Source organism: Anomalospiza imberbis, chromosome 2 (genome assembly GCF_031753505.1).
Source record: "Anomalospiza imberbis isolate Cuckoo-Finch-1a 21T00152 chromosome 2, ASM3175350v1, whole genome shotgun sequence".
Classification (NCBI taxonomy): Eukaryota; Metazoa; Chordata; class Aves; order Passeriformes; family Viduidae; genus Anomalospiza; species Anomalospiza imberbis.
This window is the reverse complement of record NC_089682.1, coordinates 22,217,604-22,244,176: the sequence shown is the minus strand read 5'-3', so window position 1 is coordinate 22,244,176 and position 26,573 is coordinate 22,217,604. Positions and strand designations below refer to the sequence as shown.

The 26,573-nt window shown below is 35.5% G+C and overlaps 1 protein-coding gene across 3 annotated transcripts in view; it reads right to left on the bottom strand.

The window, feature by feature from the left end:
* The window catches only part of NLGN4X (neuroligin 4 X-linked), a 161,581-nt gene that overhangs the window by 109,927 nt on the left and 25,081 nt on the right, over nucleotides 1-26,573 (bottom strand). For 2 of the 3 annotated variants that reach the window (XM_068180116.1, XM_068180118.1), the window contains exons 2-3: nucleotides 22,855-22,938; nucleotides 2,718-3,557 (exon numbers count right to left, since the gene is read on the bottom strand). In XM_068180116.1, the coding sequence (XP_068036217.1) occupies nucleotides 2,718-3,189 (472 nt within the window). In that variant the 5' untranslated portion in view covers nucleotides 3,190-3,557; nucleotides 22,855-22,938. Of the gene's footprint in view, nucleotides 1-2,717; nucleotides 3,558-22,854; nucleotides 22,939-24,162; nucleotides 24,186-26,573 lie in introns of those variants that run through there. The other variant, XM_068180117.1, reaches the window with a different exon arrangement.

Below are 26,573 nucleotides of genomic sequence, written 5' to 3'. Positions count from 1 at the left end.
CCAAACCTGAGCTTCATTTTGATTAATTATTTACTAGAATTGCTTTGAAGTAAGCACTGCAAATGATTGCAATTAACTTATTAGTTGTTGCTCTACTCTTTTCTCCAAAGTTTAAAAAAAAGAGAAAAAAAATTTTTCAGAGTAAGTTTCATAATCAGAGCATTTATTAGGTTTGGATGATTCCAGCCACCTTTGCTTCTAGAAAACAGTTTCAAAGCTCTTTTAAATCAATCTATACTGAAGAAAGAATTGAAGAAAATGAATTTAATTCAAAGTCACTCACTTTAAAATCTTGCTTCAAAAACTAATTTCATGGTCTGTTTCCATAACAACGTGGATTATTTTTGCCAACTAGGACTCATATAATGAAGCATAACATCTTTAATCAGACTGTATTCACTACTATTTAAGACTGTTTAGAGTGATTTGGAGACACACTAACTTAGAGCATCTGATTTGTATGTCAGTTCCTGTTAAGCATCTTTATGGTCAGAAGATCACATATATTCCTCCCCAAAAAAGCCTCTGAGATTATTAATTAGTGATAAGATATACAGCATACAATTAAAACACTGTGTACTTAATTTATTCATTCTTAATCTTCTTTTTTCCCAACAGAATCTTTAAAAATGCTTTTCATACTGTAGAGGAGCAACCTTACCTTCAGCTCATCACTAACACAAACCTTGTCTTCTCATGATTCAGCTACATATTTTTATGCATGTGTTTTTATTTCTTCTTTCAACAGGAGATATAAAAGCAATTCAATATCATTTACAAGCTATTTAAAGAAAATCTAAAACCAGGAAGAGAAAATAATGCTTTTTGGAATAGTAAGTGGACAAAAATGTCTACAGAATGTGAAATTAAAATTATCAGTCCTTTCTACTTTAAATCTAAATGCAAATGTCATTGGCTATTATAGCAAAATGAGTGTTATAGATTGCTAGCCATTCAACTCACAATATTTTACTATTTTTCATTTGATATTAAATATTATTTTCCAAGATGCTCACATATATTTTCCCATGTCTAATTTCCTGTGTCCCCTAATTAATAAATGAAACTTCTTATTATTATATTGGAGGAACGTATTATTTATTAAAACTGGATTCTAAAATAAGACTGAGTTAGTAGAGCCAATGTTCCTTCAGTGAGAACAAATAAAATCTTAACCCAGAATGCTTTTTCAGGGCAAGCTTACCCAAGTGACTAATTAAAAGATGAAGGCTAAAATCCAGAACATAAACAAATTTGGGAAAAATTATCTATGTCATTATCCAAGGAGTAAGAAGGAGTCCAATGAGACTGGAAGAGTGAAAGAGCTGAGTTGTAAAGACCTGCTCCTTTGTCTACACACTGAGGCACACACACACAGACACACACACACACACATGCACACACACTCATGCACATAGAGCCCCTATAAACACAGCTTTCCTTTCACAGCACTTTTTCTTTAAGCACCTTGGTAGTATTTATGTTTGCAAAGCTCCCAGTATTCCCAAACCTTACCCCTTTATTCTTAGCTTTCAAGTTTTTGCTTCAGCTGATGAGAACAGGAAAAGAAGGTGGTATGTTTATTGCTGGCAGGCAGCTTGGAAATTCTGAGTAAAGAAGCCAATCAAGGCAGAAGTATTATAATAATCAAAGTAGAAAATTTGCATATTTAGAGTATGGTTACTGAGAAATAACAATGCCTTGGTTGTGTAAATCAAACTCTCACCAAAAGTGAAGGGATTTGCATATCTGTGTGAAATCTGTCATGTTATACATCCCTAACTGCATTCTAATTAGCAGAAACCACTAGCTTTAAGTGGAATATTAAATATAAGTGCTAGTACTATTTTTATTTCCTTGTGAAATAATAGACTTAGCTTCTTTGGGGCCCGATGAAAAGAGGTTTTCTTGCCTGTAGGAATCAATACTATTCAAAACGACCAAAGATACGCTCACCATGCCATGCAGCTACAATTTTTAAGATTGAGATCATGTAAATGTCCAAAGAGTTCTGTATTACCAATTGTGTTCATCCTTTTTGTCTATAGAAAGTGGTTTAAAGTAGCTCTCTTGAGAAAGTATTGCACAAAAGAGATGAAAGTTTAAAGCCACCTGTTCCAATCTGCATAACAAATCACCTTGACTTCATTTTAAATTTAGTGAATGAAGAAAAATAAGCTTGACTGAAAAGTTTCACAGACAAAAATCCTAAAGAGGTCCCTGCTGACAGAATTACTGTAACAATTTTCTATTATCTATTAAAATCAAGCAGAGTTAACATTAGGCCCAGAAATTTTATGATAAAATAAAGAAAAAAACATTAGGTAAGTTCTGCTTTAAAAATTAGCATGTAACAGTATATTTGTACCATTCATGCAAGGAAAAATGATAACATTACTTCATGTTAGTGTTTATTTCCCCTTTCCTCTCTTGTGAATGATTCTCAGCTCTCTTTTAGATGTAAACTTAAGGCTGGCAGACATAACCTAGCCACTATTTGCAATCAAACTGAAGGTTGGTGTTACACTGAAAAGCAAGAGAGAATCTATGCAAGCATATTCAATCTACAAAGTATTACTAATAATGTATATTCAGAGGCATTATCCATTTCCACAGAAAAAACATGGATGAAACTCAGTAAGATGCTTTGAAGACCTGGACACTCCTCATATGTTGAACTGGTGAGCACACCGCAGTGTGGGTGTCAGGGTACTTACCATCCTCTGTGGGCACATAGATATTCAAATACAGACAGTCTTCATTTTGATCTTGAACATATGTCACCACAGTATCCAGATTGGCTGTAAACCAGACTGGCAGCATATCGTTGAGCAGTGACCTCTCATCCAGGTACTGCGGGCAGACAGCGGCAAACTGTGTGGCATTGCGGACACCCGTCCAAGACGATGGTGGCTCCGGGGGCTGAAATCGCCTTTCTCCAGTTGGAGGAGAGGCATAAGGAACACCCAAGTACTGCTCCACTGGACCAAGGATCTCATTAGGCAAAGGTGTTCTTAAACCACGTATTTTGCCATAATTCGTAGTAACAACTGGGTATTGTGCTTGGCCATCAATGAGAGTAAATCTTATAGCCAGTGCAGTTATCCACAGGAGGAAGTTAGAATTCAACATGACACACACTGGTGTGAAGATCAAAGGCAGCCATAGGAGTCCCATTGGTTTCGACATTATTTAAATCAACATCAGCAGGGCTCTTTTTTCCACAGCCAAGAAAAATTATTCAGTCAAGGAAAATGAAAACTAATAAAAAAGTAGTCAAAAGGAGATGAAGTGAAGGAAAATGTATCTTTGTTCAGGCAACAAAAAAACAAAAGCTGATGTGTGGTAGGTGCCTCAGCTGACTGGCTGTAGACAAATCCCAATGTCAGAAGAAACAAGGGAGTGTTTGCCCCTAAGGCCCATCCCAGACTTCAGTGTTGAATTAATCCTGGCAATGCACAGCACTTCCCGACAAGTAGAGTGGTGAGAGATCTGCAATTATTCCACTGGCCCTGTGAAATGGCTCCTTTCAGTGAAGTCCAGCCCACTCAGTCAGCCTGCAGCCAAGAGAAAGCAAGCAACTGAAATCAGCAGACAAATTTATGTTGGCATAAACCTTAAAGAAAAAAAAAATTTAAAAAGCCAAAAATTATATTCATACACTACTTCCATGCCAAGGCACACAAATGTTTTAAAAACTTTAGACACTCTGGTTAGCTATGTGTTTCCAGAGTTACATAAGTTAAGAGAAGTAAACTTGAAGCCACAAGGTTATCTCACAAAACAAATGCTTCTGCTTCTCTATATGCTTCCAAACCAAACCACAGCCCAAACACTTCTGATAGCTTGAGAATATTTTCTGCCCTAAATAAACAAAATCTTCTTTTTAGGCCTATTTGCACTCCCACAGGAACCATCCATTACTTTTGTTTCCTGTATTGGATAATCTCTTTTTGCTATGAGTTAACAACTACAGAATATTTTTCACAGACATGACTTCTTTTGTGTATGACAACCTAATTTACCTTCATCTAATTCAGAAATTCCAATAAATGCAATAAATAATTAGTTCAAATCAAGTGTGAGAACAGTCAAAATGAGATACAAATGTATTGATTTTCGTATCTTTTTTCTATGTCTGACAGAACAATGGAAAACTAAAAGGAAAAATAAAAGCATGCTACAATCTCTTAAATTGGCTTTTGGCCTACATAGTGCTACAATTATGTAACATTACCTGCTTGCATTCTTTTACTTTTGTTTTTAAATAGAAGGCAATTCATACAATAATTCTTTAATTTTATAATGAAATACAAGTCACTTGCATGTATATGCTAACCATTACAAGTATACAAATGAACACACATCAACATTCTACCTGCCCAAAGAAATTAAGGACTTCCTTTTTACTCATTACTCAACTCAAAACCACAGACAACAATTCCACAGGTAAAAAACTCCTCATTATAGGAAACTGACACTGATACCTTATAATTGGTAGGATGAACACACATGTATATATCAAAATTATATATAAGTGGACAAGCAGGTTCTTTTTTCAATCAGGACTCAGACATGGAAAATAATTTGAATGACATTTTATTCTCTCAAAACTCCTGGAATTCTTCAAGTGTTTCATTTTAGCACTCTTACCACAAAACTCTTGAAACACCAGAACACTAGAGGCCAGAAAAATACCAGGTACTTATTACGTGTGATGGACCGAAATTTCTACTGACATTTTCTCTAGGAGTTGCAATTTGAGCACCATTTCTGAAAAACAAATAATTAACAGCTCTAATTTTCGTGTCCCCAAGGGCACCACCAGGGCCATCAGTCCCTGAGTTATGCTGCAGGAAGCCCTATGCCCAACCCCATGCCCAGCCTGGATCTTGGCCTCATTGGATCCCCAGGTACCTTGGACCTGACTCCTCACCCTGCCTGGCCTTATGATAATTGGGTGGTGGTAGTCCTGCCCCTGTTCTCAGCCCACCCTCAATAGGGAGCCTTAGAAGTTCAGAGTCTTGTCCTGCCAGCTGTGCAGTGCCCACAGCTCCTGGGCCATCCTCTCCCATGGACAGCCCCACTTCAGCTGCTCCCTGGCACTCAGAGTGGTCAGCCAGCAATGGGTCATTCGAAATTCCTCCTCAAGTGTCACTTTCCCTTCTGATTTTTGCTACCATCTTTAACAATGGAAATCAGCAGCAGGTGGTTGATTTTGAGTAGCATTCCTCTTGCTCTGTCCCATCCTGACTTTGGCACACTTTACTGATCATGCAGCACAAATCAGATTTTCCAGTTATATCCAACTGAGGATTTAATCTGTGCTTAGGGAGGAACAACAAGTCTTATTCTCTTGACACTCACACTGCTGAAGTTTGTAATGACATTCTAAGAAATTTGGAATACAGCACTAAGAAAATTGACAAGGTGGAAGGAAACACAGTGATCCAGATGATGGAATATGGATAGAGAAAAAAAAATTCTGGGCAAACAGCAAGCAAAAAAAGAGGAAACAAAACAAGAAAAGAAAATGGGAATGACAAATAAACAAGAGTGAACACATTACCAGCAGGGAGAGAACCAAAAATGACAACATGAAGGTAATCCTTAGCTGATACAGGAGAGATAACATGAAATTGTAAAAAATGTGATGTACTAAATAGTATGGCTTTCTTGGCCACATCGATACATGCTGGCTCATATCCAGCCATCTTTCAAACAGCACCCCTAAGTTCCCTTCAGCTGAGCAGCTCTCAAGACACTGTTCCCCAAGTTTGGAGCACTGCACAGAGTTTTTGCAACCTAATTACAGGACCTGACCCTTGGCCTTATTGATCCTCAGAGAACTGGTCTCAGTCAATCCAGCCTGTCAAGTTCCTTTTGCAGAGCCTTCCTACGCTCCAGCAGATCAATATTCCCATCCAATTTAGTATCATCTGTGAACTTAACTGAGGATGCATGCAACCCCCTTATCCAAATCATTGATAGAGACATTAAACTGGCCCCAGTACTGAGTCTTAGGGAGCACCACTGGTGAGCAGCTACTGACTGATTTAACTTCATTCAGCACCACTCTGTGGGCCTGACTATCCTGCCAGTTTTTCACCCAGTGAAGACTGCACCCATCCAAGCCATGAACAGCCAGTTTCCCCAGGAGAATGCTGTGGGCGACAGCATCCAGTGGTTTACAGAAGTCTGGATGAACAAAATCCACAGCCTTTCCCTCATCCACCAGCCAGGTTACTTTATGACAGAAAGAGATCAAGCTAGTCAAACAGGATCTGCCTTTCATAAACCCATTTATGAGTATCATCTGGGCCTGATTCGCTGTCTGTCCTGCACATAGCATGTGATAGCACTTAGGATGATCTGTTCCATGACCTTCCCCAGTACTGAGGTCAGGCTGACCTGCTTGTGGTTCCCTGGGTCATCCTTCTGACCCTTCTTATGGATGGGCATTCCATTCACTAATTTTCCATTAACCTGATCTTCTCCAGTTAAGCGGGAGTGCTGGTAGGTGGTTTAAAGCAGTTTGATAAGCTCTTTCACCAGCTTCCTCAGGTGTATCCCATCTGAGCCCATAAACTTTTGTGTATCTTATTTGCTGTAAGTAGCAGATCACTAACCATTTTCTCCTGGATTAAAGGGGCTTCACTCAGCTCTCCATACTTCCCCAACTTCCAGCTCTGGAAGCTGTGCATCCTGAGGACAACTGGTTTTGGTATTATACTGATGCAAAGAACCAGACTGAGGCAAGGAAAGCAAAAATATCTTGTTTAGGCAAGAAAGGCAGAAAATATCACACATTTCAGTTTATCAACATTACTAGAGGAATTGCCATTTTCCTAAGGTTAGTTTCACATATGAAATGCATACACATGCAACCTCTCTTTCTTCCTCTTTCCTTTAACTGGTTGCCACAGTTAAGAACACAACTGTACAATAAAGCAGAAGAGTTCCCTGACACATGGTCTGACGTCTTTGTTCAGCCTGATGAGAACTTACAACGACCATGATGCCCTGTACTGTTGATCATGACACTAACTTAGCATTATTATCTTCACTAGGGGTGAGTACCTGAATAATGACTCGCAGAATCACGGAATTATTTAGTTGGGAATTATAATTTGTTAATTCATAGTCAAAAACTTCTTCAAGATTTAAAGTTTAAACTGAAAAGAAAGTGATACAAATTTAAGAATTATGATGTACCCTTGATTAAAGTGAACATAAATGCCAGATATACAAACATCACGACTGACCTTGAAGTTGGTCTTTGTAGTATGACAGAGGACAAAGGTAGATTAAAAAAAAAATTAATACGGAAATAAAGCCTGAAGAGCAATACAAATTACATACAAACATTGAATTAAACAGGCTTGGGTTTTTTTTAAAGAACATGTTGCAATTACGCTTCTCTGAGTTTCTCCAAGTGAGAGAAATAGGCTCATATGGGCTTGGACAGTGTCAGTAGATCCCTCAGGTTAGAAACTACAATCACCATTTACTTTTCAGAAAATGGGTACACATTTCTCTCATATCATTGCTTCTTGCCTGGAGCTACCACTCTTATTCTGAATATCTAAATCAAAAAGAACAATGGGATTATAAGAAAAAGCTGTGTGGTCCCTACAATGTTTTTGAAAATGGCAATTCTCTCAATAATGAAAACAATTTGAAAAGCAAGCAGAGAAAAAGAAAACATGTGATCATCACTCCTTTCTAAGCAAAAAAAAACAAAAAGAAATTAACCTCAGCATTCTCAAAAAAATCAGCTGTTTCGATCTAATTATAAGAGGTGTTTGTTGAACAATCACAGATATGGTTTACCTTTTATCTTCTGTATTTAAAATTATTTAAAAACTGTATAGCCAGAAGGACCCAAGACTAACTGGGAATGCTCAGCTAAGACAGTTGTGCTTATCTCATTGACCTTTTAAACAGTAATTTCAACTAGTATTACATGTAAGTATAGAAGAATTTCAGTGGTTAGACAATGTTCAGGATATTTGCTGCTTCTTAGGATAAATAGATGAAGATTGCAAATAAACATAAGATTTCAATATTAGAAGGTAAAAACATGGTATAAACTCCTTACAAACATAAGCCTGAAATAAGTAATAATCCAAAAATTACAGATGTGTTCCACTCAGCTCAAATTGTGATCTGAATTTAAGTTTCCCATGACAGTAGCTATTCAATTGTGGTCTAATTGCAGCTGTGAAGTCTTAAGAAAATACTACATTTCTAGTATTCTAGGGAAATGTACAAAAAATAACATCAGGACAGTCTAGCACAACCGACAGCATAATTTTCATCTTTTATTTCTGATATAACCTTGTACAAGAAATGTAACACACTCCGGGTCTCTCTTAGTTTCTTTTATGCACCTCTCTTTGCTTAAATTCAGATGTGTTACTACAAAAAAAAAAAAAAAAAAGATCATGATCTGAAACAGAATGTTCAGCCCTGAGTTTCTTTAAGGCAAAAGTTCCTGTAGACTAAAATCTCTTATGCCCAGAGCAAACCACTAATTTATGGATATGAAAAAAAAATACATGCACACAAAAATCAGTATTTGATACATCAGGCTTACAGAGTAGACCTTCATAAATTGAATAAACCCTCAAAAAAATCAAAGTTCATTACTCACTACCACTTCAAGACCTCAAAAGAAAAGCATCTCACACGGAATGAGTCTTAACTCCTTTCTTGTAAGAAAGATCAAATTACTGAAAAGAAAATTTCTTAAGGAAGTCTAAGAGGTTTTGTCTAAATATTATACAAAGAAACTCACAGGTCTCAGTCCTCTCTTTCTTGTCTTCTCCATTGAACTGAAGTGCATGCCCTTGTCAAGGATGAAAGAAATGAAAACTCTTGTCTGAACCAACTGAGAAATTGTCTAAGGGACTGATTGATATGCAATTTGATCTCTTGAGGCTATTTAATGATTAGAATTTGATATCTCCCTCTAGGCATTCTAGTCTCAGAAGAGGAGACATTAAAAATGTTACAATAACCAGAAACAGGGTGGGAAGAGCAATTTAAACCAGCTGGGCATGTGAACACAGGCAAGCACACACACCATTAACATATTATATGGCCAAAAAAAGTTGCTGCTTTATTATACAAATTCTTAGGAGTTAATTACACAGGAGATACAGGCAGGACATTTTCTTTGCATTACCTGGTTCAGTTACCAGGTGGTGATACTGCCTTCATTCATATGATAATGTCACAATTATACATTCATTCTGGAAATGGGGAAGCTGAGTGGCTACCCTCATTAACCTGAAGAAATCTAAACCCATTGTTCCCTCTTCCAAGTTACAAACATTAGCTTTCCATATTAGGCTGGGATAGCTATGAGGACTCTGTGAAACATTCTCCCTGAACCAAAAGACTTGAGTTTCTTACCCTTTGACTATGAGAAAACTCTAACATTGGATTCCCGTAAAGTACAAATTTTCTTGGGCAGGTATTCTCACTTTCAAGGAAGCCTTATGCAGTTTGTAGGAGAATTATTTCATAAAATAAAAATTGTGACTGGAGATTATCTTTACTATGCTTTTACATCACCAAATTGATTTATCAAGTAAATCTTCCCTTGAGGTTTTCTTTATTTATTTGAAAGTGGACAACTTCACCAGCACAAGGAAGAGTATCCTCCAGCCTCTCTTCCTGTAAGGCTCTCCTCCTAATTTAGTGGGCTTTCACGTGCTAAATACTGTCTTGAACCCCTTATATTTAAGAGGTGAGAGAACATGTCTCAGCAAAATAAATCTCCACAAAATATTGTGAAAAATGGAATCACTAGAATCCCTCATTAGATCAACGTTGCTAGATCAACGAAGCTCGTGAAGGGGTTGGAGCACAAGTCATAGGAAAAGTGGCTGAGGGACCTGGAGTCATTTTGCCTGGAGAAAAGGAAGCTTAGGGGTGGTCCTTATTGCTCTCTACAAATACCTGAAAGGATGCTCTGGCAAGGTGGAGGGCAGTTTCTTCTTCCAAATAACAAGGAATGAAACAAATGGAAATGGCCTCAAGTTGGAGCAGTGGAATTTTAGATCAAATATTAGGAAATTTTTTTCACCAAGACGGTTGCTAAGCACTGGAACAGGCTGCCCACAGAAGTGACAGAATCACCATCCCAGGAGACATTTGAATAGCACATGGATGTGGCATTTAGGGACATCGTTTAGTGGTCAGTGTGGCAGTGATGAATCCTAGAAGTCTTTTCCAACTAAAAATATTATATTATTCTATGATTTTAGACAATATTAATGAAACCATTTCTGTGCTGCCTGCTGCCTTCCCCTCTTCCCTGCAAACACAGTTTAAAAACCAGCATAGAAGAGAGACTGTGGCATATACTCTGCTTACTGTCCTGTCTACACTGAATTCAATAATGAAGGATAAAATTCTTAACTTTCTAGCTGACATAAGTACTGAGAGCTGTGAATCACATTACATACTATGGACTCCTAGAAGCTAAGCATAATATTGCCATACAAAAGTCCCACTATGGATCCATATCTTAAGGTGTTTTCAGGCCAATGCGGTAAGCGCTGGAATTCAGGATCTAAGCAGTAAACTAGATAGGGCTAGAGCACGGATTCCAAAACTGTCCCGCCCCAGTATTCATACCTACCAGCCAATGCACAGGCATAAACAGGGAGTAGGACAGGCCAGAGTTACTCTTCAACAGACAACTCTTTTTTTTTTTTTCTTTTTAGTAAGAAAGATTTTCACTATAGAAATGCAAGCTCTGCTATGTTATGTGGCCTCAGGGGCAGAGAACAGGACATGGACCATTTTATTGACTAAGATATAACCTCATGGACAGAACCGGAGATATCTTTCCTCACCACTGATTAACATGCCAAAAAAATCAGGAAAGCTAAGCTTGGAAAATATATCAAATCTTTTGCTGGCAGTTTTCTGTTCAGTGAAAAATGTCCTCCATTTCAAATCCCACACTCCCAAATGATAAAAATCAAAGCATCTTTCATGGTCTTTTAACAATTCCAACAGAAATCTCAGAACAATATGTGATGTTTTCTCTTAGGAAAAAAAAAATTCCCAAAATTTTCTGTATGACAATCCTTATGATTCTGCTACATGTGAAATTGCAAAGCCTTCTCACATGTAGTTAATTATATTTTCTTGCATCAAAGATTTTCAGAAATCTAATGTAATATATCATATTTGCTTTGTAATGTGTAGAGTTGTATCAGTGTAGGAAACGGAAGCCAACAAAAAACACAGAAGTTACCATTTCTCCTTCTGTTCATCCTTTCACTCCAATTATTGGAATGTTTCCATCTTTGTTTAGAAAAATGTATAGGTACCTTCTCTACCTTGGAAACAAACACTAAACCTCATGTTTGTTTCCCAAACTGCATATGAAAAAGTCAGATATTCTGTCTATACCAGAAGCAGACACTTCAGGCAGCAGTTCTTCCTACTGAAACATAGGTATTTGACATTAAATATTAGTTGAAGTAAACTACTATGAAAACATCCTGAAGATTATGTTGAAAAACCCCAAGTGATTAGCCTAGATGAGACAGCTAACTGTCCTAACTGAGCTGTAGCAAGATGATTCCGTCTTTCACTACTTACCAATATATACAGTATTACCTTTATAACCACAGAGTTAAGAGCCTTGTAACTTTCCTGTTTGTTTCATACATGATTTTTGTCATGACTAAAATCAGGAAGAGCTTATTCTGCTATGAGTTTCTTAACAGCTTTTGCCTGTTCTATCGTTAATTGTGCTGACAGTTTATTGAAGATGATGTAGCATCCATCAGCAGGAATTTCAGTATACAAAGTTAAGACTAAAATTCAGATATTTTCTCACCTACCATTCAATTAATTTTCTTTTCGGGGGCTGTTTTTATTATTGTTGCCATTAATATTGTTATTACCATAGCCACCTTCAAGTTATTTTAAAAACAGTTGCAATGAATCTTCCCTGGTGTAAAATCATATCTCAGAGAAGAAGTTTATCCATTTTTGCCATCTTCACCTAATACTAGCCTATACCAACATAGAATTGATAGGCTTGTAGAAAATGAGTATTATGTTAGAAATATTTGGATTATTTATTTTTAAAAAACATGTTTCCCATTATTTTTTGGTTGCAATGACTGTCATTTATGAATGACTTTCTAACACGACCCATACAATATTATTACTATTGTTGTTATTATCATATTATTTAGCACACTCTACCTGTTTTCACAAGACTGCAAAACTACATGGACATTTTGAAATATGAGGAGAAATATTTTTAACAGTATGATTCCATGACAAAACATTATGCCATGGTACTTTTCCAAGACCCATCTTACTCTTGTTCTTCCCTGCTTGAAAATGTCCTCTTATAAAAGTACCTTCTATACTTTTCCTCTTTTGCACATAGCCCTCTCAGTTCTTTTCTAATTCACAAATCTTTCTCTTCCCTCTACTGGAGAAAAGAACATGCTAGAACACTAGCGTATTCTTTTCTCCAAATCATAATTCTTCCCTGTGACTCCTTTCTTCTTCCTGGTCATTTGTTTTTAGCTTCCTTTTGTATAAAGGAAAAGTAATATGCCCATCAAATCAATCAATATAAAATTGATTTTTATGTGTAGAAGGAATTTATTTCAATTATTTTGTAAAAGGTTTCTGGTTTTCCTTACTTATTTGGTTTTGGGTTGTTTTGGGTTTTTTTAAATGTTTTTTTCTTGTATCATATCCATATGGGATGATATTGCAAAAAAAAAAGAAAAAACCAAAAACAAGAAGACAATTTGCAGCTACCAGGTTGACTAGGAAGGACTGATCTATTTTTTCCTGCCCTTGGTCAACTGATTTAGGTCAGAATTGAGAAAAAATATACCTTGTCACATGGCAGGAGTTACAGCTTCCTGTGTCCTTCTATTATATCATCTTAAGAAATCTCACTAATAAAACATAATACCAACCAAAAATATCTACCACACACTAATGCAGTCAATTAATAGAACAGATGGAGGTCAGGGCAGACAATTAAATCCCTTTGACAGAGGAGAGATTATTCTACCTCATATTTGAGATATGTCAGTAATTCCTGTGTGATCTGACTTACACTTTATTTGTCAAAATAATTCCTTCTGTAATGCCTTTGTCGCCCTGATTTTTTTAAGATTTTCTAAAGCCTTCTGAGTTTACATTATTGTAGAAAACTTTCTCACACAACTTTCTGTAAACAACCTATTGTTTTGCATTCCTTCATAGAGGTGGAGAAATTTGATGTACTGGTAGTTTGTCCAGTGTTGTTGGAGAGGTGGCATGTTCACCCTCCAATCCACTGGCACCTTTTGAGAACTATGAATGATTGGAGTCAGAGGAAATAAATTAGTCTCTTCATCGTGACCATAGCTGTGGTGCGTTGTTTTTCCTTGTGTCCTCTGGTGACATGCTTTCTTTGGCATGAGAGAAAAAGATGCATCATCTAAAGGTCTTGCTTGCAGATGTATATAATTATTTTTAAATGGTTAGAAAGTGTACATATGTTTTTCCTGCAGTATTCTTATTGATTCTCAGAAAAAGCAAATCGAATCTCCTTTTTGCCTTTATTTAGACAGCTGCTGCTCCTCAAAAGGATGATACAGCTATCACCTTGGCAAGGTGCTTAGCACTTTTTTTGTAATTTAATACTGTCTTCTATAGGTATTGAAGATAACCATCCAGGAGTCATGATTTATTATTTCTCTGGCCCGAATTTCAGCATATTTGCAATAATTATCTTTCCTAAAGTCTTGCACCAAGATGGTTGTATTTCTGGACATGGGAGCTACACTGCCAATAATACAAACGGATAAGTGTTGGTGCCATATTCTGGCAGTATTGATGACGTATTTCATGTTTCAAACAAAAAAGAAACTGAGGTATTTAATTTTTTTCTGATGTTGATGATTTCCAGCATATACAGTTCAAATAATAAACCATAAACAGCTATAGGTAAAAATTCTTCAGTTAAGGAATTAAGTTTCCCATGAGATATTTTTTCACAGAAAAAAGAACTCTGTACCAAATGAGTTCCATTTTTTTAAAAAATAAAGGTCAACACAAGTTTTGATAAGTCTTTAAATCCTTTTTTTAAAGTTATCCTCATAGCATACTGTGGTAATATTTAAATTTCAAAAAGCTCAGAGAAAGTTGCACTAATAATAAACTAATATTTAAAAGCACTGAAAATCCATATTCCAGAAGAAAATTAAGCTGCCAAGAGAGTGACCTCTTAGTGTAATTGCTGTGACTCCTCTGTCCCAGCTTCAATTTTCATTGGTTAAATTCTAATACATCCATTTTCTTTGTCAAGCTCATCTATTGAAATTCCTGCTTTGTTTATTAATAAACTCAGATTGCTTAATTACTGCACTATCCTGAAAGCTTTATTTTTCAGATCCATATGCTTTAATAGATTCTGATCTCAAATTAATATACATTTCATGCTGGATATATGTACCGGTATGTAGCTTATTACCTACCTCACTGTTTATACATTTCAGTTTTGATGGCTTCTAATGAAAACAGATTCTAGTTCTGCCATTGTTTGACCTTTGTATTGTAGCCTCACACCATGCCACTCAATGAGTTGTATTTCACTCATATTTTATAAAAAATATGAAATAAAAACTATTTCAGCAGTCTTTAAAGTATTTACTTCTGTTTCATTAGGTCAATTATAGTATATTTCTTATAACTTTCTTCCTTTACACAGAACTGTATTATAAACAATAGAATGCTAAGTCTCCAATTATTCATCACCTAACTTTTCAAGTGACACAGCATCATTATTTAAACTTGTAATGTAACTGTTTTGGGTTTTTTCCATCCTTTTTGATACTTCCATATAATGAAAGTGAAAGGGTCATATTGTTATTTTAAATCCATGGAAAGAAAAATTAAATTGCTCTTAAATGAAGATCACAGGTTCATAGATTGGATGAAGTTGGAAGGGGGCCTCTGGAGTTCATCTGGTCCAACCCCTCTGCTCGAGGAGGGATACCTGCAGCCTGTTTTGGTGACATTGTTTAATAAAAGAATAGACTGCACCTCATTATTCACAGTTTTCAAGGATTTGCATCTCATCTTTGTGAATTAAATTCATGACACATGTCTACCAGTAACAGTAGTCACAATGGTACAATATAGCATATGAAATATCACCTACGTACATTTAAAGCCAAGCAAAAAGCCTCAAATGATAGAAGCAACACAATTTTTCACTATAATTAACTCCACTGACTGTAAACTACATTAGAATTAAATGTGTGATTTAGTTCCAGATAAAAGAACTTTGTTTCCACCACGGAGAGACAAACTACGATTTTAATAGATATTTGGTTACAGGTTATTGATTACTTACACAAAAAAAAAAAATGAAGCTTTTTAGAATTATAATTAGGCACCAGATTTTGGCAGTTATTTCCTGAATTCATATTGAAACATAAAAATTCAGGCTGTATTTTCTAACATTCTGTGAATAGTTGTGTAAGCTTTAAATCCATGTTCATGCTATGAGCACAGAGAGGCTATTAAAAGAGCTGCAACCACGTGAAAAAGAGAAGACTACTTCATATATCTTCATAAGGTATAGAACCTATCATGAAAGCTGACAGAATCTGATTTTACTTAACCTGAGTAGTTTCACCAATAGTCTGATATTCTGAAGTTTTTTTTAAGTTGTGGATAGCAATATTACTGTATTTGTGTTGTGTTCCTTTCTATGGCTTTTTTGTTGGAAAAGAAAAATTGAATGCAAAGCAGTATATAGGAAAGGAAATGTGTGGAGGGTGTTGATAATAAACCTGGTAGAAAGAGTGGTTTAGATACTTTCAGCTTCCATATTTAAGATCCAATAGAAAACACTATATCTGTGTATGTATATATATTTTTTTGCACAGCATCAATAGAAAATAAAAACAAAATAACTCTCTAAAAAAATTCTGTACAATACCAGCTATCTAGGACTAAATTGCCATGCAATTAAAGCTAAATGTATTTTATATTCATATATACAAACAAACATATTTACCTTCAGAATCAAATAGTGATTTTCAATTCTAAGTAATTTCTACAAGCAGTTTGGCTTCCTGCTGGCAAAAACATTTTATTTTTTTCTTTCAAAAAAGAAAGAAATATGCCATCATCTTCCCTAGTCACTCAACAGCTGTATACATTTGTTTTCAGGGCAGTGATTAGCATAATTGTGGTGGATTACTTGCATGTAGCACAGAATGGAAATAATTCAGTATTTTAGCAGATATTACATAGAATGTATGGGATATCCAGGCCCTCTGGAGTGGTGTTGGAAGTTTTCTTTCCTAAAACTGTACTAAAAGCCTATTTTTAAAAACCTGAATCTGTCTAAAAGAACCAAAAACCTTAATTCTTCTGATGTGCTGTTTGATATACAATCTCAACCTATGGCAAGGGCACACAACCATGAAATCAGCTGGAAATAGCTATGCTGAGGGCATTACTCAGAAGAGTTTCAGTGTGATATAATTTCTTTAAAAATCAGGGAAAAAAAACAAACAAAAAAAACCCCAAACAAACAAATAAAACAAAAAAAAAACAAAAAAAAAACCCACCAAAAACGCCCAGAATATGATTCCATCATTACTGGTTTTCTACTTTATCTCCAAATTCCAGTTCTGATTCTGAGGTGCATACAGTGCTGCCTTTAGTGCTATATGAGTGTTAAAATCAATCCGTTATTTATATACTCAGCCATTTAATCTTAATATTCTTTAATCTTAATATTTAATCTTAATACTCTTGCATGTTTTATAAACATGCATAGACAATCACTGTATGACATAATACAGAAATATCATAAAATGGTTTTGGTTTGCTTTTAAGACTATCTAGTTCCAACATCCCTGCCATGAGCAAGGATGCCACACACTAGATCATCAGGTTGCTCAAAACCACCCAGCCTGGCCTTGAGCATTTCCAGGGATAAGGCATCCACAACTTTTCTGGGAAACCTGTTCCTGTGTCTCCCCACTGTTCACAATAATGAACTTCCTTACCACCCCTCTAAATCTGTACTCTTTTAGTTTAAAGCAAATCTGCTTTGCTCCCAGTCACAACAGACCCTGATAAAAAGTCTCCACATTTTCTCTCTCTCCTTTTCTATATACTGAAAGGCTGCAGTAAGATCTCATAAGAGCCTCCTCCAGGCTGAACAACTCCAATGGTGTCTCAGTCTGTCTTCACAGGCAAGGTGGTCCAGTCCTCTGGTCACCTTTGTTGCCTGTCTTTTGGACACACTCTAACATGTCTGTGTCTTTCTTGTGTTGAGGACTTCAGAGCTGGATACAGCATTTCAAGGTGGAGCTTCACCAGAGCAGAATAAAGGGGCAGAATTACCTCCATCAAACATGTTGGCCACCTATTTTGATGCAGCCCAGGATACAGCTGGATTTCTAGGCTGCAAGCACACATTGCTCACTCATTAGCAGTTTCTCATCCACTAGTACCTCTAAGTCCTTCTTTGAAAAGGCTGCTTTTAATCCATTCACCATCCAGCCCCTAATGGTAATGGATATTTCCATGACTGAAGAGTGCATGACACGTGCAGGACCTTACACTGGTCTTGCTGAACTTCACTAAGTTTCCATAGACCCACTTCTCCAGCCAGTTGAGGTACCCCTGGATGGCTACCCCTGGAAGAAGATACCCCTTCTTCCCTCAAGTGAATCAGTTGCACCATTCATCCATAGACTTGCCGAGGGTGCATTTAATCCTATTGTCTGTGTTACTGATGAAGATATTTAATAGCATTGTCCCAGGATGAACCTTTGAGAGACATCATTCATTACTGGCTTCCACCAGTAATCAATGTAGCCCTTGATTTCAAAACCTAGATTACAACCTGTATAAAAAGCATTGTATGATACTGCTGTCCCATGTTACAGAAGCTGGAGTTGATGATCCCAGAAACCATCTTCTGTCAGTTGTTTCTAAAAGAAACTTCAGGGTGCAGAGCTCAAATTAAGTCATGGAGATACCAGGAGGACACAAGGTTTTGCTGTTACACAGAGCCATTCCTTTTATATAAAAACTGAGGGAGGTAACTTCTGAACAAAAGATAAAGGGATATTTATTAAGAGATACAGATGCTCTTCCTTTCCCATCAACTACTGAGCTGTCCAAACAAAACAAACTTGTCTTGTGGTTAAAAATGAAGATGCAGTGTGTTTTGAACCTTGACAGGAAGAGGACAACTGCTTGCCTGTAATTCATTTGCACTGGAATCTTGCTCTCAAAAGCTTTGCTGTTCTTAGGAAAAAAATAAAAAAACAAAACAAAAAACCAACAACCAACAACACTGAGTTATTATGAACATCTAAGAGTTAAGAGCTCCCTGTAGAAATATATATAGTAGATATAACATCATTACCTGTTTTTCAGTACAGTAGATTTAAATTATATTAGTCACAGTGATAAAACATTTTGAAATTTAAACACTGAGATAGTAAAATTTGCACTCCAGTTCTTTGAATTAAACATGACTAAACTTTAAATGAGCTGTCTGTGCAAAACAGTGTGATTATTTTTTATTTCACGTTTACTTATTGCTCACGATGTTATGATTCAGTGAACTCCCATTATACATGAAATCTGTATAATGTTGAAATTACACTACTTTAACCTTTCTCTGTTACTTTTGTACAATACTTTGTATAATGTTATGGTCAAATTAATTTTCTACAAAATCAATTGTATTTCTGGAAGCATTACTTAGATAAGAACAGTGCATAAGTCCTAAAGATTTAAGACAAATCATGACTTATATTTTTATAAAATTGTTTAACTATCCTTTCAAAGCTTTAAGAAAAGCTAATGAACTTAGGCAGAAGCTTTAAAATGATTCAATTACACTGCCACCTGCAAGTAAATTTAATGACCTGGAAAGTTTTGGTGTTTGCTATTTCATATTTGAGTAACATTTGAAAAATGCTTCATATTTCCATTTCTCACTTGGGTTATTAAGAAATTCACATATTGGTGGAGATCATTAGAGTTTACCTACTTTTAGACACTTTAGGTTAGTCATACTGAAATACATAACTAAATATTGGAATAAAAAATAATGGATACATCATTTTGAATTGAAATGGAAGCAAGGAATTATTTATATTCATTAGAAAATCCACTATTTTTGATTTTGATTCCACTATTCACAGTAGGTCTCCACCTTTAATGGAAATCACACCATAATATCAGTAATGTAATGGAATTGTTAAGATTAGATTTACCAGTAACATCTCACAGCAAAGCAGATGATGCAACATAATTTATTTTTTCTAGATCAACTGAGAAATAGTTAACTACACTGGATTTAGGATTTCAGAATACTCTCCCTGGAAAAAATTTTTAAATTCATAGAGAGCTGTGGAACATCCTACAACAAAATCTAGACAAACTCTCATTAAAGTCAGGTAAATTTCCAAACAGTAGGTGTTAAATTCAATTTACACTATTGGAATTTTTTTAAGAAGATACAGTTTCCAATTTGGAAACTTATTGAAATGTTAAGCATCAGCCTCAATTAATTGACATGACCAGATCATCAGTCTGGGCTCAGCTGGCAAGTTCATTAGTTGCTCCTGCTTATCACTTGTGTTTCAGTATGGAAAACACACCTTCTATCTTTATAAAAGGGAAGAATTTTAAACTGAGTTCTTTCCTTCCTTCTTTCCTTGTGTTTCAAAATTAAGAGAATTGGTAGGAAGAATGCACACTATAATGTCAGCAGAGCCTAAGTATCATAACACAGGTCTTAGGAGCCTACATAACTGATGGATTTCCATGCTAAAATTGTGCAGATATTTCACCAAGACAGAAGAAATGTGGGGGAGCATTTTTTTCCACCTAAGAGTATAAAATCAGTGAGAGCCTAAAAAGAAAACTGGAGGAGTTGAAGATGCTGCTTAACCAGAAGTTGAACTGCTCAGCTAAGAGTACTTTCATGTACAGCTGTAAACCCTGACAAGAGGAAGGCAAAAATTCTTATCTGAATCCCAAGAGCTGAAAAGTAAGCTGAGGAGAGCTGACAGCTCTAAGAATGAGAATTGTATTGTGCCCTGATTTTCCTCAGAGAATAGAGTTGATCTATTTCCTAAAACTCCCAAGACTTAAACTGGAACAGTTTCTTCCTGCCTTCTAATATAAAGGCTTTATTTTTCCTTCACATTTGTTACCATAAATGATACAAGACAGAAGGTTTGATCAGTCTGAGAACATGATCAAGAATCTGACAGTATGTGGCTACATCAAAGGAATGATACAGTGCTTCACAGACTACCACAGGGCTCCATCTGCACATTCAGCTGTCAGGTTGGGATTCTAGAACGAAATCCCACCATTTAAACTCAGTTAGACTTCTGATGCACAATCAAAATTTGAGGACAAAGCATGGGCCATTTTTTTTGCTTCAGTTTTTAATACTATATGATGCATTGCCAGGAAACACACATCGCATACACCAAACATAAATTGATGTTTTCTGTTCTTGAGAAAAATCATGCGTTTATCATGTTGAAGAATTTTATCTGGAATTATGGATGAAAAAGACAGCAAGTAAGCAGTTAAAGTGTTCAAGATGTAGGGATTTCTTTCTATATTTCTCTTAAATATAAGAGTACAATATAGCCAAAGTCATAGTTAGAATCTGTCCAAGCTATCATCCCTAGTTATCTTTTGCAATTTTTTTGTTCTTCTGTTTATCCAAATTGATCCCTATTGTCTGCTGAAAATACAACTTCAAGGTTAGTTTTGCTTGGATTATGAATTATTCTAAAGGCCTTCAGATCCATTTTTATTTTCTTCCTGAGAAAATTCTCAATACAAACTTTTTCTCTACAAAATAAGACATTAGCAAATATTTCTGTATTTCTGTTGTGTATTTTGGGGTACCTCAGCGTTAGCAGTTGAACACAAATATTTGTGGCTACTTCAGAAAATATGCAAGCACAGAAGCAGAAATAAATTTTATGCTGATTTATAACTTCATTTTCCAACTGTTTTTCTTTTCTTTTTTTTTTTTTTTTTTAATGTATAGTCCAATTATCACCTGACATGAACAAGGAAATTTTCAAAAGGCACAGCTGGCTTGTGATGTTCACTAACTTGCAGTGTGTGTTAGAAGCCAGATATCAATAGACTCCGTCTCACTTTTCTGCTTTAATTTTGTTTGCTTCCTTTTCTTCTCTTCCTCTCCGACTTTCCTGCTGTGCATTATGAAGAACAAACAAAATGCTGAGAAAACAGAGAAAACTAAAATCCCTTATCCATCCCTTAGTTTCCCCTCCAAAATCCTCTCCCCAGCTTCTGTGTTCTATCTCAGTGTACGGTGATAGATCTAGAGATGAGAATTTCCCTTCTTGGAACATGGCTGTGGCTTATTCTAGTGCCAGACAAGACAAACATGCCACAAATTGTTAGTTCCAAAGAAATGATGTTATTATTTCAACTTTGACTTCAGCTTTACATGAGCCTTGTATTCTTTATATCAGCTGCTTGCCTCATTACTGAAAAAAATGTCATGAGTTTTCTAAGTAGAGCAAGTAATTAAATTCCATGTATAGCACTCATGCATATTGTACTATTCACCATATAACTCCTAAGAGTTCAGCTATTATCACAATCAGTGTAGATGCTAAACTATTAAACAGGCCCCTGTTCATAAAATATTTTTTATTCAATTACATGTTAATTGTTACAAATTGGAATAAACATGGTTCAGTGATGCAAAAATCACAGGAATTTTCAAAGCTGTTATTTTCTTTGTCTGAATTTTACACTTCACATAATGGTATCCTCAATTTTCATAACTAAACTGTCACACTTTGAATTATTGCTTATTCACAACTTTATTATCACATCAGATAGGTTATTATTCCTTCTCCTTGAATTTAGGTCCCAGTGTCAATGTGAAATGGAAACGTCATTGTACTACAGCTGGTACAATGATTACAGAAAAAAGTCACATCTGCTTCAAAGTTCATGGATAATATAAAGTGAAAAGGAAGAATTTGCTTTAGACAAACTTTTCTGGTCACTTGTACATCTCATTCCCTTCTCATTAATCAATGTTACAGGCACAGTATGAAAGAATGGCAATTAGATTAAGGTGTTTTATAAATAGAATATATTCTATGCATAGATTTCTAAATTAAACCCTTGTCACATATTTCATATTGATATAATGAGAATGGTTGTACATCTGTATGCATATATATACACATACATATAACTATAGGTGTTATCTGTGTACATGTTATACATTAAAATATGTTCTCTCATATTTTGCAAACAACTGAGAGGAAAAAATAGATCTTTATGGTAACAGTATGAAACAGCAACCAAGCCTTTTTTTTAATACAGCCCCATAAGAACTCTGGAACCCAACCTTGTCTTGCAAACAGAAGACAGTCAGCTCTGTCTGGTACAGTGTGGGCTGGAGGCCCCAAACATTACTGAGTAGCAGTGTCATAACAGCCACATTTAATCTCATGTCTTTTAACTACAAACTGATTGGTATCATTCAATACTTATAGAGCTGAAAAATAACAATTGATGCTTATCATAAGGAAGCACATAAACAGTGCTAATGCTTAGAATGTACTGCATTCCATGTCTCATTGGATGAACACATGGTAAACAAACATTTTAAATGGATATATTGCAAAGATATTTCAAACACATTTAAGAACACCAGCAACAGAGACTTGCTATCTTTCTTTTACGTATTCTTATGAAAAAAGGGATTGTTATGAACATACTTTTAGTACTTACCACTGCGTTGTATTTTTGAGCCGGCTTCAGCATTCCCCCACAGGAGGCAGCATGATGTCATTTTAGTTACAGCAGAATTTTTTCCTGTTAGGACAAAATACATAGTACTCTTCAGTAAATGAAGCAAAGAAATGCAAATGTATGAGACAAAAATGGTAAAAAAAGCAGTTACTTAGTAAATCATCTGTAATGCTATCTTTCATTATTACAAAAAGAGACATCACAATACTAATAACCACACAATCAATATATTAAGCACATTGTCTTGATTTCTGTCATAAAAATTAATAGCAATATTTTTTTTCTTTGCAGATTGATCACTGCTACAAAGACAGAATTGTCTTTAAACCTGTATACCAAAAAAGTGTACATTTTTGAGAGCCTGCTAAGGTAAGTAAATACTTTGAAATCAAAGAAACAGAAAAAATCATGACAATACACTTTGGTTTTAAATATTTCTCTAAACATATATTATGCATAGCCAAATATAAATTTTCAGTAGCCAAATATATACAAATATATTCATAAATATAAATAATTACATTTTTAAACCCATTTTACTATTTTATATTCTTTCCTATGTGTAATTGAAAACTGTAGTTTATACTTCAAATGACATTTCAATGGATAGACTCTTTCTGAATAATCTGTCCATGTTAGATTTACTACTTAGATAGATTAAATTCTGGTATTTACCAACAGTCTGTTCTGTCAAGACTATCTTGAGACAATGTGATTTAAAACTCAAACCGTAATAGTGTTAAGAAAGGTATTTCAGGTAATTTTATTATTTTAGACTTTAATACCTTAAATACTTCTCTTCCCTCCAAAGCCAGAAGACTTTATGGGATTTACTTATCCCCTCACACATTTTGCAGGGGAAACATGCACTCTGTTTTTGTCTGTATTGCTCTTAAAGGCACTTCTTATCATTTATTCTTTTTTTCATTAAGTTGATCAGCACACAGATTGCAGATTCTGCAATTTTAATCACAATGAATACTTCCTCATGAATGGTTTGACTCTCTACAAACCAAACCATTCCCTGTAAGTGCAATTTATTTTAACAGCTACAAACACAGGCCTGAATTATGTGTAAACACAGTGATTATCTTTATAAGTTGGAAATAAGTACTAGTGGATGGCTATGTGAACACATATCTGAAAAGAAGAAATTCTGAAATATGAAGAAAAGTAGAATTTCTTATGAATAAGGAATGTGTGAAACACCCTAGCTAAACTGTCAAAGTGTCCATCTGGACACTTGCTGCAGGGGAAGGCTGGCAACACTTGGCTTTTGATACACACCCATTGAGGAATCAGATGTTGAAGTTTAGGACAATCTTTATCCCATGCTATGGTAATGCCTTAAATCTCTCCATATGACAGTGGCACTTTTACTGGAGATTTCACTGCTCACGTAAACTGACAGCCATTCCAATTCTTCAACAGTAGTATGTGATTAAACCTAGGATATAAGAAATAAGGAAGGATTTAAGGAATGGTTGTCAATGGCAGTGAAAATCCACTAAGGCTAACACAGCTTCCCTTCTCTGTTCTTTTAAACCTGCATTCCTTTATTTCAGCATCCTTTATAGCTTAATTACTGCTACAGGAAGAGAGAAGAGAGAAGAGAGAAGAGAGAAGAGAGAAGAGAGAAGAGAGAAGAGAAGAGAAGAGAAGAGAAGAGAAGAGAAGAGAAGAGAAGAGAAGAGAAGAAGAGAATTCAGCTTTACTGATAAACACAGGGATTGCATTTACTGTCTCTCCATGGTACCAAACTAGTCTCCAGCTTTAAAGCGTAAAAATGAATAAGGTACTATTAGTGGAACTAGGTTTTCCAACTTTAGCTCTGTACCTATGTGCCTATCCTTTTCACCTTCATATTATCTTACACTGTCTTCTAGTTGTCCTTGGCAGACTGAATTTGATTGTAGATGACAGGGTTGTAATTCAAATTTTATATATTTTAGTAAACCACAGTGTCCCTTTAAAGATCATGTTTAGACTTTATCGCTACAATAGCCAATTGCTTTCAAAAAAAACAACAGCAAATACTGCACTTCCTTTCTATCAGGAACCATAGGCACACATTAAAAGACTAGCACTTCAATTCTAAGACAAAATATAGGTATTGTCTACAAACCTTTTTCTTCTTTAAAGAGCTTATTTTTCTTCATATCTGTGGCAACTTCTTTCCTCATAATTAAAAATTTTTAACGGAAATATTATGGGAACCTGGCAGTCCCTCTAAGCATATTTTTCTGAAAACTATTACAGATTTGCTTACCATTCCACAGATGCATTTGTAACTTAAATCTGATTATGTTCTAATGGCCCTAGTTTCAATGTTACCTAGTTTAAGCTTACTTATTTGAATAATTTCTCAGAATTACCACAACTGTGTATGATTTTATAGGTGATACAACAAGAATCCAGTAATACTGACCTTCTGCCACTATGTACAGTTATCTTAGTCTACTTGAGAAATAAAATCTCTATCTCATTAAAAAAAAATCTGTTTTGCTTTGAACATGATGACCCATTATCTCCAGCTATTCCCAAAACCCCTGACAGCTCCTGGCAATACCTAAATATAAGCTAGAAACCTTTTTTTTTAGTATTTGATGCTCAAATTTTTTCAACACAATTGAGTATTGTAATTAACTTCTGTTTAAGCAGCTAGATTCATGAAGTCCCTTTAAGAAAATGTAGCCTTTTGAATTCAATTTTAGCATCTTTAAACACATCTTTAAACCTGTAACCTTTACAGTGTTTAAACCCTTTTCACTTTCAATTCAGTTTCATAACAAGTTCTTTCTTTTGAATATTTTCTCAATAAGCTCTCCTCACTTTTAAATTGAAAAAAATCGTATCTAGTGACATATTTCACAGTAATTAATTTTTTTATTATTTTTATCTATAAAAAGAAAATCAGTGTTAAAACAATGGGTGATAGAACATGCTGAGTTGGAAGGGACCCATCAGGATCATCAAGTCCAACTCCTGGTCCCATGCAAGACACCCCAAGAACCACAGCATGTGCCTGAGAGCATGGTTAAATGCCTGCAGGCAGTTCTTTGATATTCCCTCAGAATCAATAGTCCAAAAGTCAGAATATCAAGTAAGCAGATGATGCTATTTCAACTTTATTGCCTGGACAGTTTGGGAGGATGGCACTGTTCAGAAGAGGAAAGCTAGCTAGAGGGAGATCTCACAGCAGGAAACAGACACAGACCAGCTAGAGGTATATCAGGGTTGCAAATGAAATAATTTTTCCCCTGATTAAAGTATATGAAAGCAAAATAACTAAATCTGACCATAGGCTTCCTTTGTATTTTAGTGGGGGAAAAAAGGCATCCTGAATTGTAAAAGACTTATAATCTTCATGAGTCAGAGTGTGGGCTTCAAGTTGGAAAACGAACAACCCACACTTCGACTATACGAGCTGAGCTAAAGTTGATTCTGATTTATCCAAAAGACTGACACTCCTCTGAAGCCAGAGGTGAGGTACTGTATCTTCAGCCACAAATAACTAAAATATCCCACAAAACAGGTGGATGGCTTCAGAAAGAAACTACAAGAAAAAGAAAGATGTGGAATGTATGAATCTTGGCAAGGTCTAAGGGCAGGAAAAAGTCTAGCAGAGACCAAAGATGAACAAAGGAAGTAGGCAGAACAGCCTAACACAAACAATAAACAGAGACTGATCTTCAGAG